Genomic DNA, 15021 nt, shown 5'->3' with positions numbered 1-15021 from the left:
AGTCACTACATGTATATACCTTGTGATTCTCAAAAACACCTAATTTTAGACTTCCGCATACACTATAAGGTTTCAAAAATGAAATTTTTTGTAGAAAAACTGGAAAAATACAGCTGACTGTCTGCTTATGTACCTGATAAGCTTAGAACCTTACATTATTTTACATTTGTTTCAGATCTTTCATCCTTCAAAACCCAAATAAAGGCTAACTTTTAATATCGGACACAATCACACTTGAACAAGCTCTGTAGAGGTCTGGTTTAAATTGATCTGGAGTGACAGTTTTAGTTTTGAAACCACTTCTTATTGTTTTCAATGTACATTTGATATGTGTAGACCACTTTATGTTTGAAGTTGATCAATTTAAGTCATTGTCAGCATCATAAAATGAGTTTTCATATGTGTACCCCTATACATGGTCTAAAAGTGCATTGACCATGGCCGCATGTATAAAAACCCAATTTTTGGCCTTAAAACAGCTGGAACTTGAGTAAACTGAACTTCATTGCATCAAATACACATAATATGATGCAACCAATGTAAAAAATCACAAAAATATTGCATTAAAAAAAAAAATGCACATTTTAGAGGGGCCTTATTTCCTTCGACCATTGGACATGCGAGTCATGCAATGTACCACTGATACTAAATTTGCTATAACTTATATATTTTTCAACTAATCATGATGAAACTTTGTACTTGAAGTCAAAAAAGGTTTATCTTGACATGAGTGCAGTTTTTATTCAAATTGAGCACATTTGTTGATCTAATAGGTACGAGAATACAATTAATTCCCCTTGGTTTTCGTTGTATACGAATATAGTTCCAACTTTGGTAGTAGGTACCTTCCACATTTTTTCATATTTTTACTGGAAACTTATTTGCTGAAGTTTTGCCTCTAATTGGTAGAAAATAGGTTAAAATTACTTGGGATTTTTTTTCATTAATCAATTCTGACTAAAAGTTGTGATTTGGTTCAGTGGAAGAAGGTTAAAATTTAGGACTTTTAACTCAGTTCATTTGTCATGTTTACCCCATCTCCGAATTATATGTATTAATTTCAGAAAATGATGGTAAAATTTTCTACAATTGATATATAAAATCCTGTTTGTACATATCTTTAGGCCAGAGAAGTTTTATTCAGTTTGCACCGGTGGAATTTTTTTAATCTGCTCAAATGTGTATATTGAAATGCACTTGAAAATTAATTGCGGTCTCGTGCCAGAAATGTTGTTCATTATTTCTAGTGCTGTCCGACAAAACATTTTAGCGTCAACTTGTGGATTGAACTACTACGATTCGCGTATGACTACCATTCCGGCATTTTTTTCCAGAAAAAATTCTCCTTTCAGCATCCGAGGATATTTTTAGTGTAGCGGAAATGGCCGAGTAGTTCCGATTGGGTTAATTGCTAAATTCAATTTCATGCCTTTTTACTTTTATTGTTTGCTTAAGTTTTGGAAGAACTATTTGAATATTCAGTTACATAACTTGGTCATGTTACATCAACTTATTGAAAAATGTCTGTTATAGATTTTAATTGACCATCACACAATCATGCTTTCTAATCCTGTATTAACATCTGTAGATATTCAAATTACTTGAAGTGACCTTGCATGAAATGTAGCCTGGCCACATTGACTTTTTTATATAATTTTACGTCAGATATTCAAATAAGTGTTTTAACATTTAATTTAAAACAGACACAATTGAATTAATGCTAACGGGAAGTTTTTAGGTCTGTTGACATAAAATTTTGAAAATGTTTTTAAGAGTTCGTATGCACAATACAAAAGCAAATGCAGTTCAGTGAATTATTTTGAGAAAAAAATTATATTACAAGAATTTATTTTCGAAGCTTTATAAAACTCAAACATACTAAATACCAAAAATATCTCAAAAAGAGAGGAACGCCCCTTTCTCCTTTATATTTTCAAGTATAGGGGAATGTGATTCTAATTCTTTTATACATGTACAGGTAATGAATATTGTTGGCATTTTCAGGTACTAACCCCAAACTATAGGGATAGAAAGAAAGGAACTGACTGGCTGATGATATTTGTATTTGTGGTTGCTGTACTGGCGTGTCTGTTCGTTTTTTGTTGTTAAGGAAGCTGTCTTTTTTTAAGAATCAGACAGAGGGTGATTAATGTGCGTGTATGTGAAAAACCCACAGAATTCACTTCTTTTTGTTATGCAACAACAGATACAGACCACGAAACCAGTTTTAGTTTGTTATTCGTTTGTTGTTATATCAAACCAAAAAATGAAATAACCTTTTGGTATGGCGTATATATACTGTACATAGCCAGACCAAAATAATGTTTACTAAAAAGATTAAATTATCATTTCTAATGGTTATAGGATTAAACCGCTGTTTTCGGTCGTTCATGCATTTACACGTGTATGTCGGATCTCGGCGCTCCCAAGCTCAATGAACGACCGAAGGGCATTCGTGTAATGTTTAAGAGTGAAGAGATCCTTTCATACATCCATTTACGACCGAAAATAGCTGTTTAATCCTGATAATTCTATCCCGACATTTGGTAATTATTTTTTTTAAATATGTTGAACCGGTAATATTTATAGAATCTAGTTCTGGGACAACTTAATTTTGGGGCGAATTTACTTGTAGTTAGATTTAAAGCATTTATAAGTTTCTTTTTCCGAGTGGAAAATTACTCTATGTAAACAAACTGTACCGGTAAAATCAATGATGGCACGAAACCACAATTAATTTTCCCACTGTCTTCTTTATAGCCTTTCTGTAATTTAAAAAAATTCCACCGGCGCAATTCAATTCAGATTTTCAGGGACGTTAATTTGAACCTTCCAACAACTTATATAAAAAATATAAAAAAAATTACCATTATTTTTTCAAATTTTATGCATAAACACAGAGATACCCTAAAAAATGACCCAAAATGGCTTCTGGATGTCACAAACTTGACCTTTTTTGACCTCACCAAATCACAACCTAAATGTCAAATTTCTCATTTCAACACATCTACTAAAATAATTTCATTATTCCTCTTCCATTTGAGCACAAAAAGTATGAGAAATTCTGAAAGGAAGTGTTTCTAAAAAATTTTTGAAAAATCTCCTATTATTATAGGAACTATATTCGTATACAACGAAAAGCTAAGGGCAGATAATTGTGGTCTCGTACCTGATGTAATAAACTATTCTTACGGCTATATTATGCTGTTTAGTACGTTGTTACAATCTTTCGAACTACACGGCCGCCATAATGGTTTCAATCTGACCGGCGTTCATGCATGTATGAACGATCTGATGAAGTTCATGCATATACATGTATGAACTTTCTGGCAAAGACGTTCTCGACCAATCAAAAACGGCTATAAGCATAAAGAATCTTATGATTAGAATTATTGCAAAATGACACTGTCCATTTCACAAAAGTAATGTTACGGAAGGGAAATTGAGGCCGCTCGAGACCTTAGAAGATTATCCTGGTAATTTTTTCTATTATGTAAAAAAATATATATATTTTAATTATCCATATTTTGAACGTCGAACATGGTTTTTAACAATCATGAATACGTCAAAAAAATACATTTGATATATATTATTATAAGTTACACCATTGTTGTGACGTCAACCCATTGTTATAACAGTGGATTCTTTTTTCAAATTGACAACCTTTCCAAAAACAACTCAGTAAGTAGTTTTTTTTCAGAAACCGTAAACGTTGTTTGATTTATCAGTACGCCACCTATTGCATGTACCACTAGTCCAAAAAGAACTAACGAATAAGTTCAGTCATTTTTATTAACGTAGACTTCTGAATGACTTATATATCCGCACATATACATGTATATTGGGTTGGTCCCTTTGAATTCGCCAATTTGCTTTTCTTTTCACGAACTGTACACTCCGCTTGCTTTGTAGTGATCGTCCGTTAAGACTGTACATGTGTGTGGGTTACAGCTGTTTGCCGGAAGAAACCGTTTAGATATAATTATTTGTTACTTGGGCGTCGAAACAATGTACCCAAACTATTTTTCGAGCGACCTGCGTCATTATCGGTGAAAAGAGTCTTAGAAGTTGGACTGAAATTCAGTGGAAAAAACAAAATAATACAACTTATCGATTTATAGTACATTTAATCATAAAAGGTAAACTTAAATTAATGGCTTTGACAAATACATGCTACGAGAACGCCAAAGCCTTCTGTATCCCGTTTTCGCAGTTTAAAATCTAACTGCTGATGCAAAAAGGATGAGAGCAAGAATGGTAGTTTCCTTTTATCTAGACAACTTTTAGACTTTGTGTTAATCAGTTCCATAAAACCTCTTGAATCACTGTTGATGGACGAAAAACCGGCCGACCACACTTATACCATAAAACTAATGAAAAGTCCACAATACACTGATCTGCAAATAAATATCTACATGTAACTTGTTAGAAAATGGTAATTTTAATTAAGCATGTACTGCAAATAAGAACAAGTCTGTGAAAGTCAAACAAAATGGGAAGTTTGAAGCATGCAAGTCAAAACCCCGCCGATCTGACAGTATAGTTTGTATCAAAGATATTTTGTCTATTTGAAATTAACATTTTGATCACTGCAACTTTCTTTATTTGGTTCACCGGAAAAAAAAGTTTAGATATTTGGTCTCACGTGTACATGTATATGTACATGTACGATGGTGAGAACATAGATTTCTGTCAGAAATGAGTTGTTTGAATTATTTTACCACTCGAGATGGTAACATTAAAATTAATATTTTCACCACGCGAACTTCAATGAATATTTCATACTATAAGTTTTACCATTCATAGTGGAGATATAATATATATCAAGAATAAGTTAAAGGAGAATCAGTTACTCGCATGAAATCTGTAGAAAACTTTGAAAATGTAAAATGGCGGGGAAAAGTAAGGTTATGTGAGAAGTCATGACCTCTGTTGATTGACAAGGAGGGAGGAGCATGACCATATTTGTGCGCGCCAGCGCTCTTTCCTTTTTTTCATAGAGTAGAATTTGAACAGGCTATACTACCTACCTTGAAAAAAAATAATATGAAAGTGATTTTTAATCAGCATCCTAGAATAGGAGAAAGACTAATTACATGTATATTCAGACACATAAATGCGTCCATGGTACTACTTTTTTATTGTTCGTTTTGCTTTTCTTTGTGTGACTGTGTGTGTGTGTGTGTGTGTGTGTTACTTCCTTTTTTTATTGAATTTCTTCGTCTTGAATCAACATACTTTATTGTATTACGAATTCTAATATGAAGGTTAATTCATTAGTGCATGTAGCATCTAAATTTGCACGATCGCATCCATCCATAATACATGTATATTCAAAAAGTACAACCCCCTTTTGTTGGGAAATTTTGTAGAATTTGGACACTAAATGAGCAAATGATAGACTAGAAATCCCCGTTTTTCTTGGGGGATGGGGGAGGCTCGTTTCAGAATATCTGGATCCGCCGCTGGTTCCAATCTATAGGAATCAAACACTTGGCAAATTTTATTTTGAAACGAAGTCGTAAATGAATTATATTTAGATAAAAAGTAATTTAAAATGTTAAATTGATTTTAACCAAACCAAAAGTAGATAATTACATTTAAATCTCAATGCCTAAATTTAGCAACATTTAAATACGTCAGCAATATGCAGAGAAAAGAGCAAATCGGTTCCTCCTCTAAGGAATTATTCAAAATGTCACAGGCGGTAAGTTTAAATGAAATTCAAATTAATAGGTAACATTAAATTCAGTACCAGAACCAGAGGAAGGTGCAGGGGGTTAGCACCCCTCTTTATATTAGAAAATTAGTCATTTGCATGTTTAAAATTGACAAAAAATGGCAAATAATTTCCTAGCGCCCCCTTTTTTCTGAGGAACTCCGGCTGGCACCACTCCTTTTCAAAGTTTTGATCCGAACCTGAAATTGATGCTTTGATAAGCTTTACATGTCTGCCTAAAAGATAAATCGTATGCACGTTGATCGTGGTGATATTCTGTGTTTACAATTCAACACGGCTGAGTAAATATATTAAGCCAATTCGATACAAGATTAACGTACTGATATACTCTTCAAATTCACTCTATAATTTTCAAATACTCCAACCCATCCGTGTGGAATTTCAGACCTCTTGTTTTTTGCAAGAGTCATGCAGTCGGAACGAGTATAACCAAGTAAAAAACATTTCCGTCATTTTACCTTTTTTACAGTTTCATATCACATACATGCAATTCAATTATTACATGTATATTATAGAATACATGGTAATCACCCTTATAATAGTCATGCAGGCTTCATGTACATGTAGAATCGTGCTATACGTTGATGTACATGTATGCTTCGTTCTAGTGTACAATCCCAGGTAAAAGATGGGGGTCATCTACATGAATATGTACCTGGCCAGCGTTTCACAAAAATTTTTACGTTGAACGTAGGACGTAAGATGGTCGTACTTCAAATCTTAAATTTTTTTTCTGTTTCACAAAACATCGTAAACGTAAATTAAAGACGTGGAAAGACCTACTGCAAGGTCGCATGCAATTCCTGCATTTATTCAGGTACAACACATGTTCAGTGTTTGTTTATGTACACACAAACGTACACAAGGTATAGCTAATAACCGAAAGCGATTCAAAACGTTTCGCACTTTCACTGTTTCGTATCCTTCTTATGTCTGGTCGCGATAAGCCAGCAAAACAAGAACAGCATTAAATTTTATTGAAAAACAGCATATTAATCTATTCATGTTCTGTGCATTTTTTGTTGGGGTAATAGAGAGGAGAATACTCACGGGAAGGATGGGGTGCTACTCTATTGTTTTCCATTACTCCGGGTTGCTCAATTTCTTAAGTTTTATTTCTGTTATTTCAATTCTTTTCTTGTGTGTGTGTGTTTTTTTTTCCTTATGCAGTCTTTATCCTTGGGATGTATTTCTTTCGCTCTAATCTTGATTCTTATAATTGATTACTTTTTATGACTCGAGTGCTTATTTGTGAAAAATTACATGTAATCCGTACCTACCTATGGATGTAGCAAACCGTTTCATATTTATAATGTTGAAGTAAATCTAATACGGAAGGAAACAGAACTGGGTGCAAGCTTTCAAACAAAAATACAGAAAACCGTTCTCATATGGGTAAATGACACCAATAAAAAGTATATGTCAAGCATCATTAGCTATTTTGTACCAAATATATATTTTCCAATAAGAAAAAAAATCACACCCAAATCTACGCATTTTTTTTTAAAAAGTACTCAATACATGATAATTCACATTCCCGTATATTAGTGTACTGGGGGTACCCACTGCCCCATCCAAATCCAGAATATACTAGGCTCTTTGATAATTCGGATATTTGATCAGTGCTTAAAAGTTACTACCATTTAACCATACGACATTTAAATGCAAGTACCAGTCGACATAAATTCATACACTGTCAATGGTAAAGTGATTCATTGTGTAATAAAATACCAAGCAAAATATTATTTTCCATCTCATGAATCTATCTTTGTTATATTTTCACATAACGAAAATTATGTCCGCATTCAGATCTGCATATCATACATTCATCTCCCACTAAAATCAACCATATAAAACCAAACCAAGAATGATAACTCTTGCAAAGTGCCAATTTCTCGTACAATCTACATTGTATATAATTATTATCTCAAAACACAAAAACCAAATGAAAAATAAGACTGGTTATGTGATCCGTAGCTGTTTATGAACAAGAAATAAACGTGAATTCGTTAAATTTTTGACATCGATCTGTCTGATTTTTAGAAAGACCATTAATATCCTGTTTGAATGTGCATTGCGTATTTACAGTTGCGATCACCTCTAACCTCTCTTCGAATCTGTCAGGATTTGCTGTCATAGAACACTTCTAAACTGTCAGAAACTGTTCTGACCCACGGCACACCTTGTCAGGGACTGTCAGGATTTCGGACAAGCTGTGTCATATTTTGTCATGGATCCTGACACCCTCCTGTCAGGAACTGTTTTAAGTAGAACAGATAAGTGGATAAGAAAAGTTCCTGACAGATTCTGACAGTCATTATCTCGAGAAAACTCCTCTGACTAAATTACATACAGTACGTGTACGTGATTACGAAAAAAAGGCGGAAATTAAACATGGGTATAAATACCATTTCTATCTTAGTCAAGTCTTGCTCCGATTCGAATAATACGATCGAACCTTTTTCAAGGTAAGTTCTTGACTGATGAGACAGTGGAGAAAATGCGTAAGTACACATGTATATGCAACTATTCCCGAACTTTCCATGAATACTGTGTAAGGTAGAAAAAAAAGAAAGGAGCGCGTCGAAGACGGGGGTACATTTGTATTTTAAATGATAATTCAATGATAAAATTAGCTAATCTGTTTTCGTTTATTGATCCCGATACAAGTAAGTGTATGTTACACATGTACTTCCACCTACGACGCAAATCAATCAAATCAAATACGCTTTATTTAAAGTCGGTAAGTTATGTAACAAAAACAACATAAGCTCTTAAAGAGCTTTTATAACCGACATAAAGTAAATAATAAAACAGTGAGTGCATGCATACTTGTAAGACAATACATAAAACGAGACTTAAATAAAATATGACGAAGACAAGTCAAGACATTTACAGGCACTTATAAGTAAATTAAATGCAAAGCAAGCAATAAGCTGTTTAATAAAACTAGTAGCGTAAATTTAAGCAAGATAAGCCAGCAAAACATCAATAAAAATTAACAGAACCACACAGAAAATAATTTGGTTTAGGTGTGCTGCTTGTCATGGTAACACAAATCATGTTTTACAGGCAACACAGGAGCAGTTTTTTTCACTCCCAGCTCGAAATCATGGATTAATATTGATTAAAATTTGAGCACTGTCTGAACTCACCAGGAAGAGAGTTCCAGAAGAAAGGAGCAGCGTACATAAATGATTGTTTCCCATATCTTGTTTTTACATGAGGGATCTGTAATAAAGAGTAATCAAGGGAACCAAGGTTATAGCGGTAATCAAAAGAATGTATTCCAGGGACAAAGACCAGACATGGAAAACAGACATACACAACAAAGAACATAAAGTAACTAAAATCATACATACAAAGTAACAAAAGTAAATGAGCAACTCGGACTCCACTAAAAACTGGAAGCATGGACCAGGTGCACCGGTAGGGTAAGCGTCCTGTGCTTTTCTAGAAACACCCGCAGAGTTGCTCATAAAAGTCAAGTCCGGGGTAGACAAACGAGGAAAGGAAAAGTTACTGTATCTGAAATCATAAGTATGATTTCATAAATTACTGTTGAGCACATTTAATGCTCGGTATTACAACGTATTAAGGATATGAACATATGGCAACACTGAAGTTACAAACGAAGGGACGATATCAGACAAACCAATATCAGGAACATCAAAATGACAAATTTAATTGTGGACGAAGAAAATTAAGAGATTTGCAGAGCGCAACATTATACGACCGCGGCATGTTGAAATATGCTCTCTTGTAGAAAGTATGGACGTATATATATTTTTTGACACACTTTAACATAGGGACCTACAAATGTACAAATGTGCAATTAATTATTGACAAAACGACTGGTTTCGACTCAGTACACATGTTGCACAAAATTTGAAATTCAACTTAAGGTAGAAAAAAAGTTCAGCCTTAAGAATGCTTATCAAAGACATTTTCTTTTGATTTCATTGGATCCCTATAAAAATGTAAAAGATGTTATTAATCTGATAGAGAAATACAGAAGGGATTTTCATGGGAATAAGAAGAATCGATGATCGGTTCAATTAAAAAAAAAGTCGTTTTTTTGGGGGGAATATGACCCATTTACAATTAGGGATCTTATAACGCGAAAACCCTGAGATATATCTGAAATCTGACTGAAAAAAAACCGAGCAGGGATTATTCAAAACGGTTTAAGATTCACAATACTGTCCTAATATATATACAATATAGGTACATTGTCGAAAATTATTGAAGATATGTAATGAGGCGACGGAACGTGTAGGAAATGCGAGGCTCCTTGTTTTTATCCTTTTATATTAATAGTTTTGTTCTTGTGTACATTTTTAAAATAAAATTTTAAAATGTATATCCCCTGAGGTGCCCCGATCATTAAACCGGAAGATAAAAATTAATACGCATGGCGCATGACTCAGCAAACATTGAAATTTAATCCGCACCATATAATCCGTCAAAGCTGTTTGAAAAAAATAAGCAATGTATCAAAATTTATTTAATTCCAAGAGACAAATAAGTAAAATGAACAATAAATACAAATATTTTAAAGGTTGTAAAGTCGATTTTAAGAACATTAAGGTTTTGAATTTCGCGAGGAAGGTGGAAGCTGACTTGTCTTGTTTCTGTTTGGTATATGGCAGTAGATTTCAGGGATGAAGTTTGTATACTAGTTTCTTTGGGATTTGAAATATTTGTTTGAGATTTTTGAAGAAGAGGATGCAGTTGAATGGGCAGATCTATAATGTAGTGTTCCTCTGATTCATCATCTTGGGGTTTAGGCAGTAATAAATCCAAGAGCATTACAGTTTCCTGGTCATTTGTCTCTTCAAGAGTTTTATCACATTGTAATGTTTCAATTTCTTTAAGTGGGGACCAATTTATGTTAAATTGTGACGGGCACTCTTACTCCAAGTCCGACATGACTGAAATGACAGGGGGAGTCGTCTGCAAATTGATAATGAATCAAATCTGAACGAGATTTGGGATTTACCATATATATGACGGTGAAAAAAATACAAACAAAATCATTATTTGCTTTCCATAAAATCTTTTATTTTATTCAGGTAAAAAAGTGAAAACGAAACAAAACAGCGAAAAAAAGATTAACCGGATACGCAATCGCAATTTGTTTATATCGTATCTATGGTGGCAGCCATGATTAATTTATGCATACCAGGAAAAAAGTAGTTCCGCCGATCACGTGAGTCGGAGGAGCCAGAAAGTCGATAACCTGCTAATGTACGAATACAGCAAAAAATAACCGTATACCTTTATTCGGTTAACAAATAACCTCATTGCAGGATAAATATACAATATAGGTACATTGTCGAACATTATTGAAGATATGCGATGAGGCAACGAAACGGGTAGGAAATGCGAGGCTCTGCCGAGCTATTTCCCCTGTTCCAAGCCGAATACACATATATTTAATAATTTTCGACAATGTACCTAATATTGTTTTTATCCTGTTATGTTAATAGTTTTGTGCGTGTGTACATTTTAAAAATAAGATTTTAAAATGCATATCCCCTGAGGTGCTCCGATCGTTAAACCGGAAGAAAAAAATTAATACGCATGGCGCATGACTCAGCAAACATTGAAATTTAATCCGCACCATATAATCCGTCAAAGCTGTATGAAGAAAATAAGCAATGTATCAAAATTAATTTAATTCCAAGAGACAAATAAATAAAATGAACAATAAATACAAATATTTTAAAGGTTGTAAAGTCGATTTTAAGAACATTAAGGTTTTGAATTTCGCGAGGAAGGTGGAAGCTGACTTGTCTTGTTTCTGTTTGGTATATGGCAGTAGATTTCAGGGATGAAGTTTGTATACTAGTTTCTTTGGGATTTGAAATATTTGTTTGAGATTTTTGAAGAAGAGGAGGCAGTTGAATGGGCAGGTCTATAATGTAGTGTTTCTCTGATTCATTATCTTGGGGTTTAGGCAGTAATAAATCCAAGAGCATTACAGTTTCCTGGTCATTTGTCTCTTCAAGACTTTTATCATATTGTAATGCTTTAATTTCTTTAAGTGGAGACCAGTTTATGCTAAATTGTGACGGGCACTCTTACTCCAAGTCCGACATGACTGAAATGACAGGGGAAGTCGTCTGCAAACTGATAATGAATCAAATCTGAACGAGATTTGGGAATAATTATTTGGTTTACATAAAATCTTTTACATGTATTTCATTCAGCTAAAAAAAAGTGAAAACGAAACAAAACAACGAAAAAAAGATTAACCGGATACGCAATCGCAATTTGTTTATATCGTATCTATGGTAGCGGCCATGATTAATTTATGCATACCAGAAAAAAGTAGTTCGGAATCCGCCGATCATGTTAGTGGGAGGAGCCAGAAAGTCGCTAACCTGATAATGTACGGATACAGCAAAAAAATAACCATATACCTTTATTCGTTTAACAAATAACCTCATTGCAGGATAAAAAACTCTTAAACATAGTTTCAAAAAGAGTACATTGACATCTGAATAATCAAATTTGGATTTACAATAAAATGTTTCTGCAAACTTTAATGATAACTTATGTTCCATCTTGTAGCCCTTTATTTCAAGGATTAGGCAAATTCTTCAACAATTACAGGGCCATTCGCAATCTGCCTAAAATCAATGTGTTAAAAATACAAAAAGATCCGATATGTTTTACTTAAGTTATCGTTGATAAACGAAAATAAGCAAACACCAACGGTGCAGACTCCGACGACTCCGACAGGGTAATACCACAAGACGACTAAAAATGTTTGTGGTATAAAAAAAATTCCCACAGTACAAGAGAATGAAAAATTACAACCTGAAAAATGCACAGAAAATCAAGTTCCAGACCTGTTTGTCATGATATCCGTTGTTTGTTGGTTCCGGTAAAACAGGAAATGATAGATCTAGTCTACTTTCATGCATTGGTGTTTTATGACTTCAAAAACGCATACAGGTACTTGTAGAAATCACCGTCGGCATAATAGGTTACATTTTAAGACATAATGCCTTATGTACATTAATTATTTAACAGAATACATGATGTTACTAAAATGTACAAATGTACATAATTTACATGTACATGTACGTATAACTACAGTACATGTACATGTAGTTAGATCCTGAGCAGGTCTTTTTTAAAGTATGCAGTGTAGGAGTTATACAATGTACACTGTAGGTTTATCTTATGACCCAGATTTTTTTGTCGGTTTTCATGGTTTTATAAAGAAATGTTGGATATTAATTTTGAATGTTTTTTTACGAATGCTACAGGTGTACAGATGACATAAGTTCTAACCTCTCACAAAACTGTCCTAGAACTGTCAGAAGAACAGTTCTATGACATATTTAGAACAGTTCTAGAGCCAGTTCTTCTGACAGTTCCAGCAGTAGAGCCGGCTCTGCAAGTAGAACTGTTCTCGTAGGAGCCAGCACTGCTGTCAAAAGAGCTGGATCTAGTAGCAGAACTGTCTGATGAGATTGCTCTAGGACTAATCTATGACTCTTTACGAACTGTCTTAGAGCCGGTTCATCTGATAATTCCCCTGAGAGGTTAGAACCGAATCTGATCTGTATTCTTTTTAGGGTGTTATTTTCTTCACAGGGTCATATTTTTCAGCTAGGCTTTCAATTTATTCTGTATGGTATTGTATGGTACACGCATGCGCATGTATGTATTTCGCTTGCTCATGTTTCAATGCCGTAAAAAAGATTTTATTCAGATTATTTCGTAGACTTGTAACTGAATATGCATGTTAGCCATGGGCATCGATTTCATCAAATCTACTGTTAAGAAGGGTCATTACAATACGTGCAGTCACATGTACTTATCCGCGGGAAAAAGGTGTGGGTTCACGAGGTATTTATAGGTTTTAAAGACGCTAACCATAATCTGCGGTTGGCTATATGTTCATTCTGTATCTCCAAAAAGATTAATTTTTGACAACGGGATCAGCGTTTTCACCACTACTAAAACCAAGCATCTGCACAATACTTAATATTCAAAATTTCATTTTAATTTCGTTTCCATTTTTTGTTTGCTTCGTTTTGTGGCAGAGTGAAATTTTGATAGTTTATTGTGTTTTATATATTCATAACTGTTTTATATCTTTATTAATTATTTTAATGTTTTCTCTAATAAAAATCATTAAAACAATCAATGTTTACTTTGTCTCTGTCTCTAGTATTTTCTATATATCACCATATAAGGGTGAGTCTATATCTATAGGTCAGTTTATGGGTTATTGGTTTTGAGCGGGAATGTTTTGTTTGTTCTGGGCACTCTATTGAAAACTATTGAAGAATGAAGCCATAATTTATTTTCTTTGAACTTCAACATAATTTGACTAAATCTAAAGTCTGTGGAAGATTTGCTGATGCAGTGAAGGTCAGTTTCTTTCCTTACAATAACAATTACCTGAATAGTTATTTAATCATCTGTTTTGTGGAAATAATATTGTTTATCAATTTACAATATTTGATTGATTGATCGATTGGTGTGTAAAATGTGTGTGATCCTGTGAATGAATGATAAAACTTATAAACTGATATAGATAAAGTATGAATAACAAATAATCGATAGCAGTAATATTGAGGTAATAATAATATTAATTTTTTGTAAATAAAATAATAAAATGGTTAAATTCAAACTTGTGTACTTAAAATTATAAGTAAAATTGAGGTGTTACAGATTGACAACAGTATAACTATTTATAAACTTAAAAATACGTAAAAGATAAATTGTTTATTAAATATTCTAAATCAAGGGAAATAACTACCTTTTCATATTTTTAGCACATTAGTTATTATTTTAATATTGTTCCTTCAGGTGGAATAAACAGCTTATGTAATAATTGTACTGTCCCTGGAAAACGAGGCCTCTTGCACCTCATGCGAGGTATGTTTATGTGTATTGTTCACATTTTGTATCAAATGTAATGTCATTTTATTGTCTTTGTATTGTCATTGTATTGTCTTTGTATTGTCGTGTCTAAATAAGCTATATGTCTTGCTTAATTATTTCGACTTATTTTATGTTTCATATTTTTCAAGTAAATCGTACAGTAATTCCGCCGTTTTGCTGTTATATTTATATATATATATATATATATATATATATATATATATATATTATACAACGTCTCAGAATATGACGACTCTATTCTCTACACTGCTCCATCGGATCAAATTGATACAGGGAAGATAACGTAAACTTATAGAAACTTTCAGACCCTTCTATAAGTTTACGTTATCTTCCCTGTATCAATTTGA

At 33.3% G+C, this 15021-nt stretch overlaps 1 protein-coding gene across 2 annotated transcripts in view; it reads left to right on the top strand.

The window, feature by feature from the left end:
* Positions 1 to 3163, top strand: part of LOC148605251 (uncharacterized) — a 49762-nt gene extending 46599 nt beyond the window's left edge. For both annotated transcript variants that reach the window (XM_088548137.1, XM_088548136.1), the window contains exon 5: positions 2005 to 3163. In XM_088548137.1, coding sequence (XP_088404263.1) covers positions 2005 to 2109 — 105 coding nt within the window. In that variant the 3' untranslated portion in view covers positions 2110 to 3163. The remainder of the gene's footprint in view (positions 1 to 2004) is intronic.
* Positions 3164 to 15021: the final 11858 nt, after the last annotated feature.

This window comes from Perna viridis, chromosome 10, assembly GCF_037379345.1.
Source record: "Perna viridis isolate PV_CMFRI_1.1 ecotype Kerala chromosome 10, ASM3737934v1, whole genome shotgun sequence".
In the NCBI taxonomy this organism is placed as follows: Eukaryota; Metazoa; Mollusca; class Bivalvia; order Mytilida; family Mytilidae; genus Perna; species Perna viridis.
This window is presented reverse-complemented; position numbering and strand designations above follow the sequence as displayed.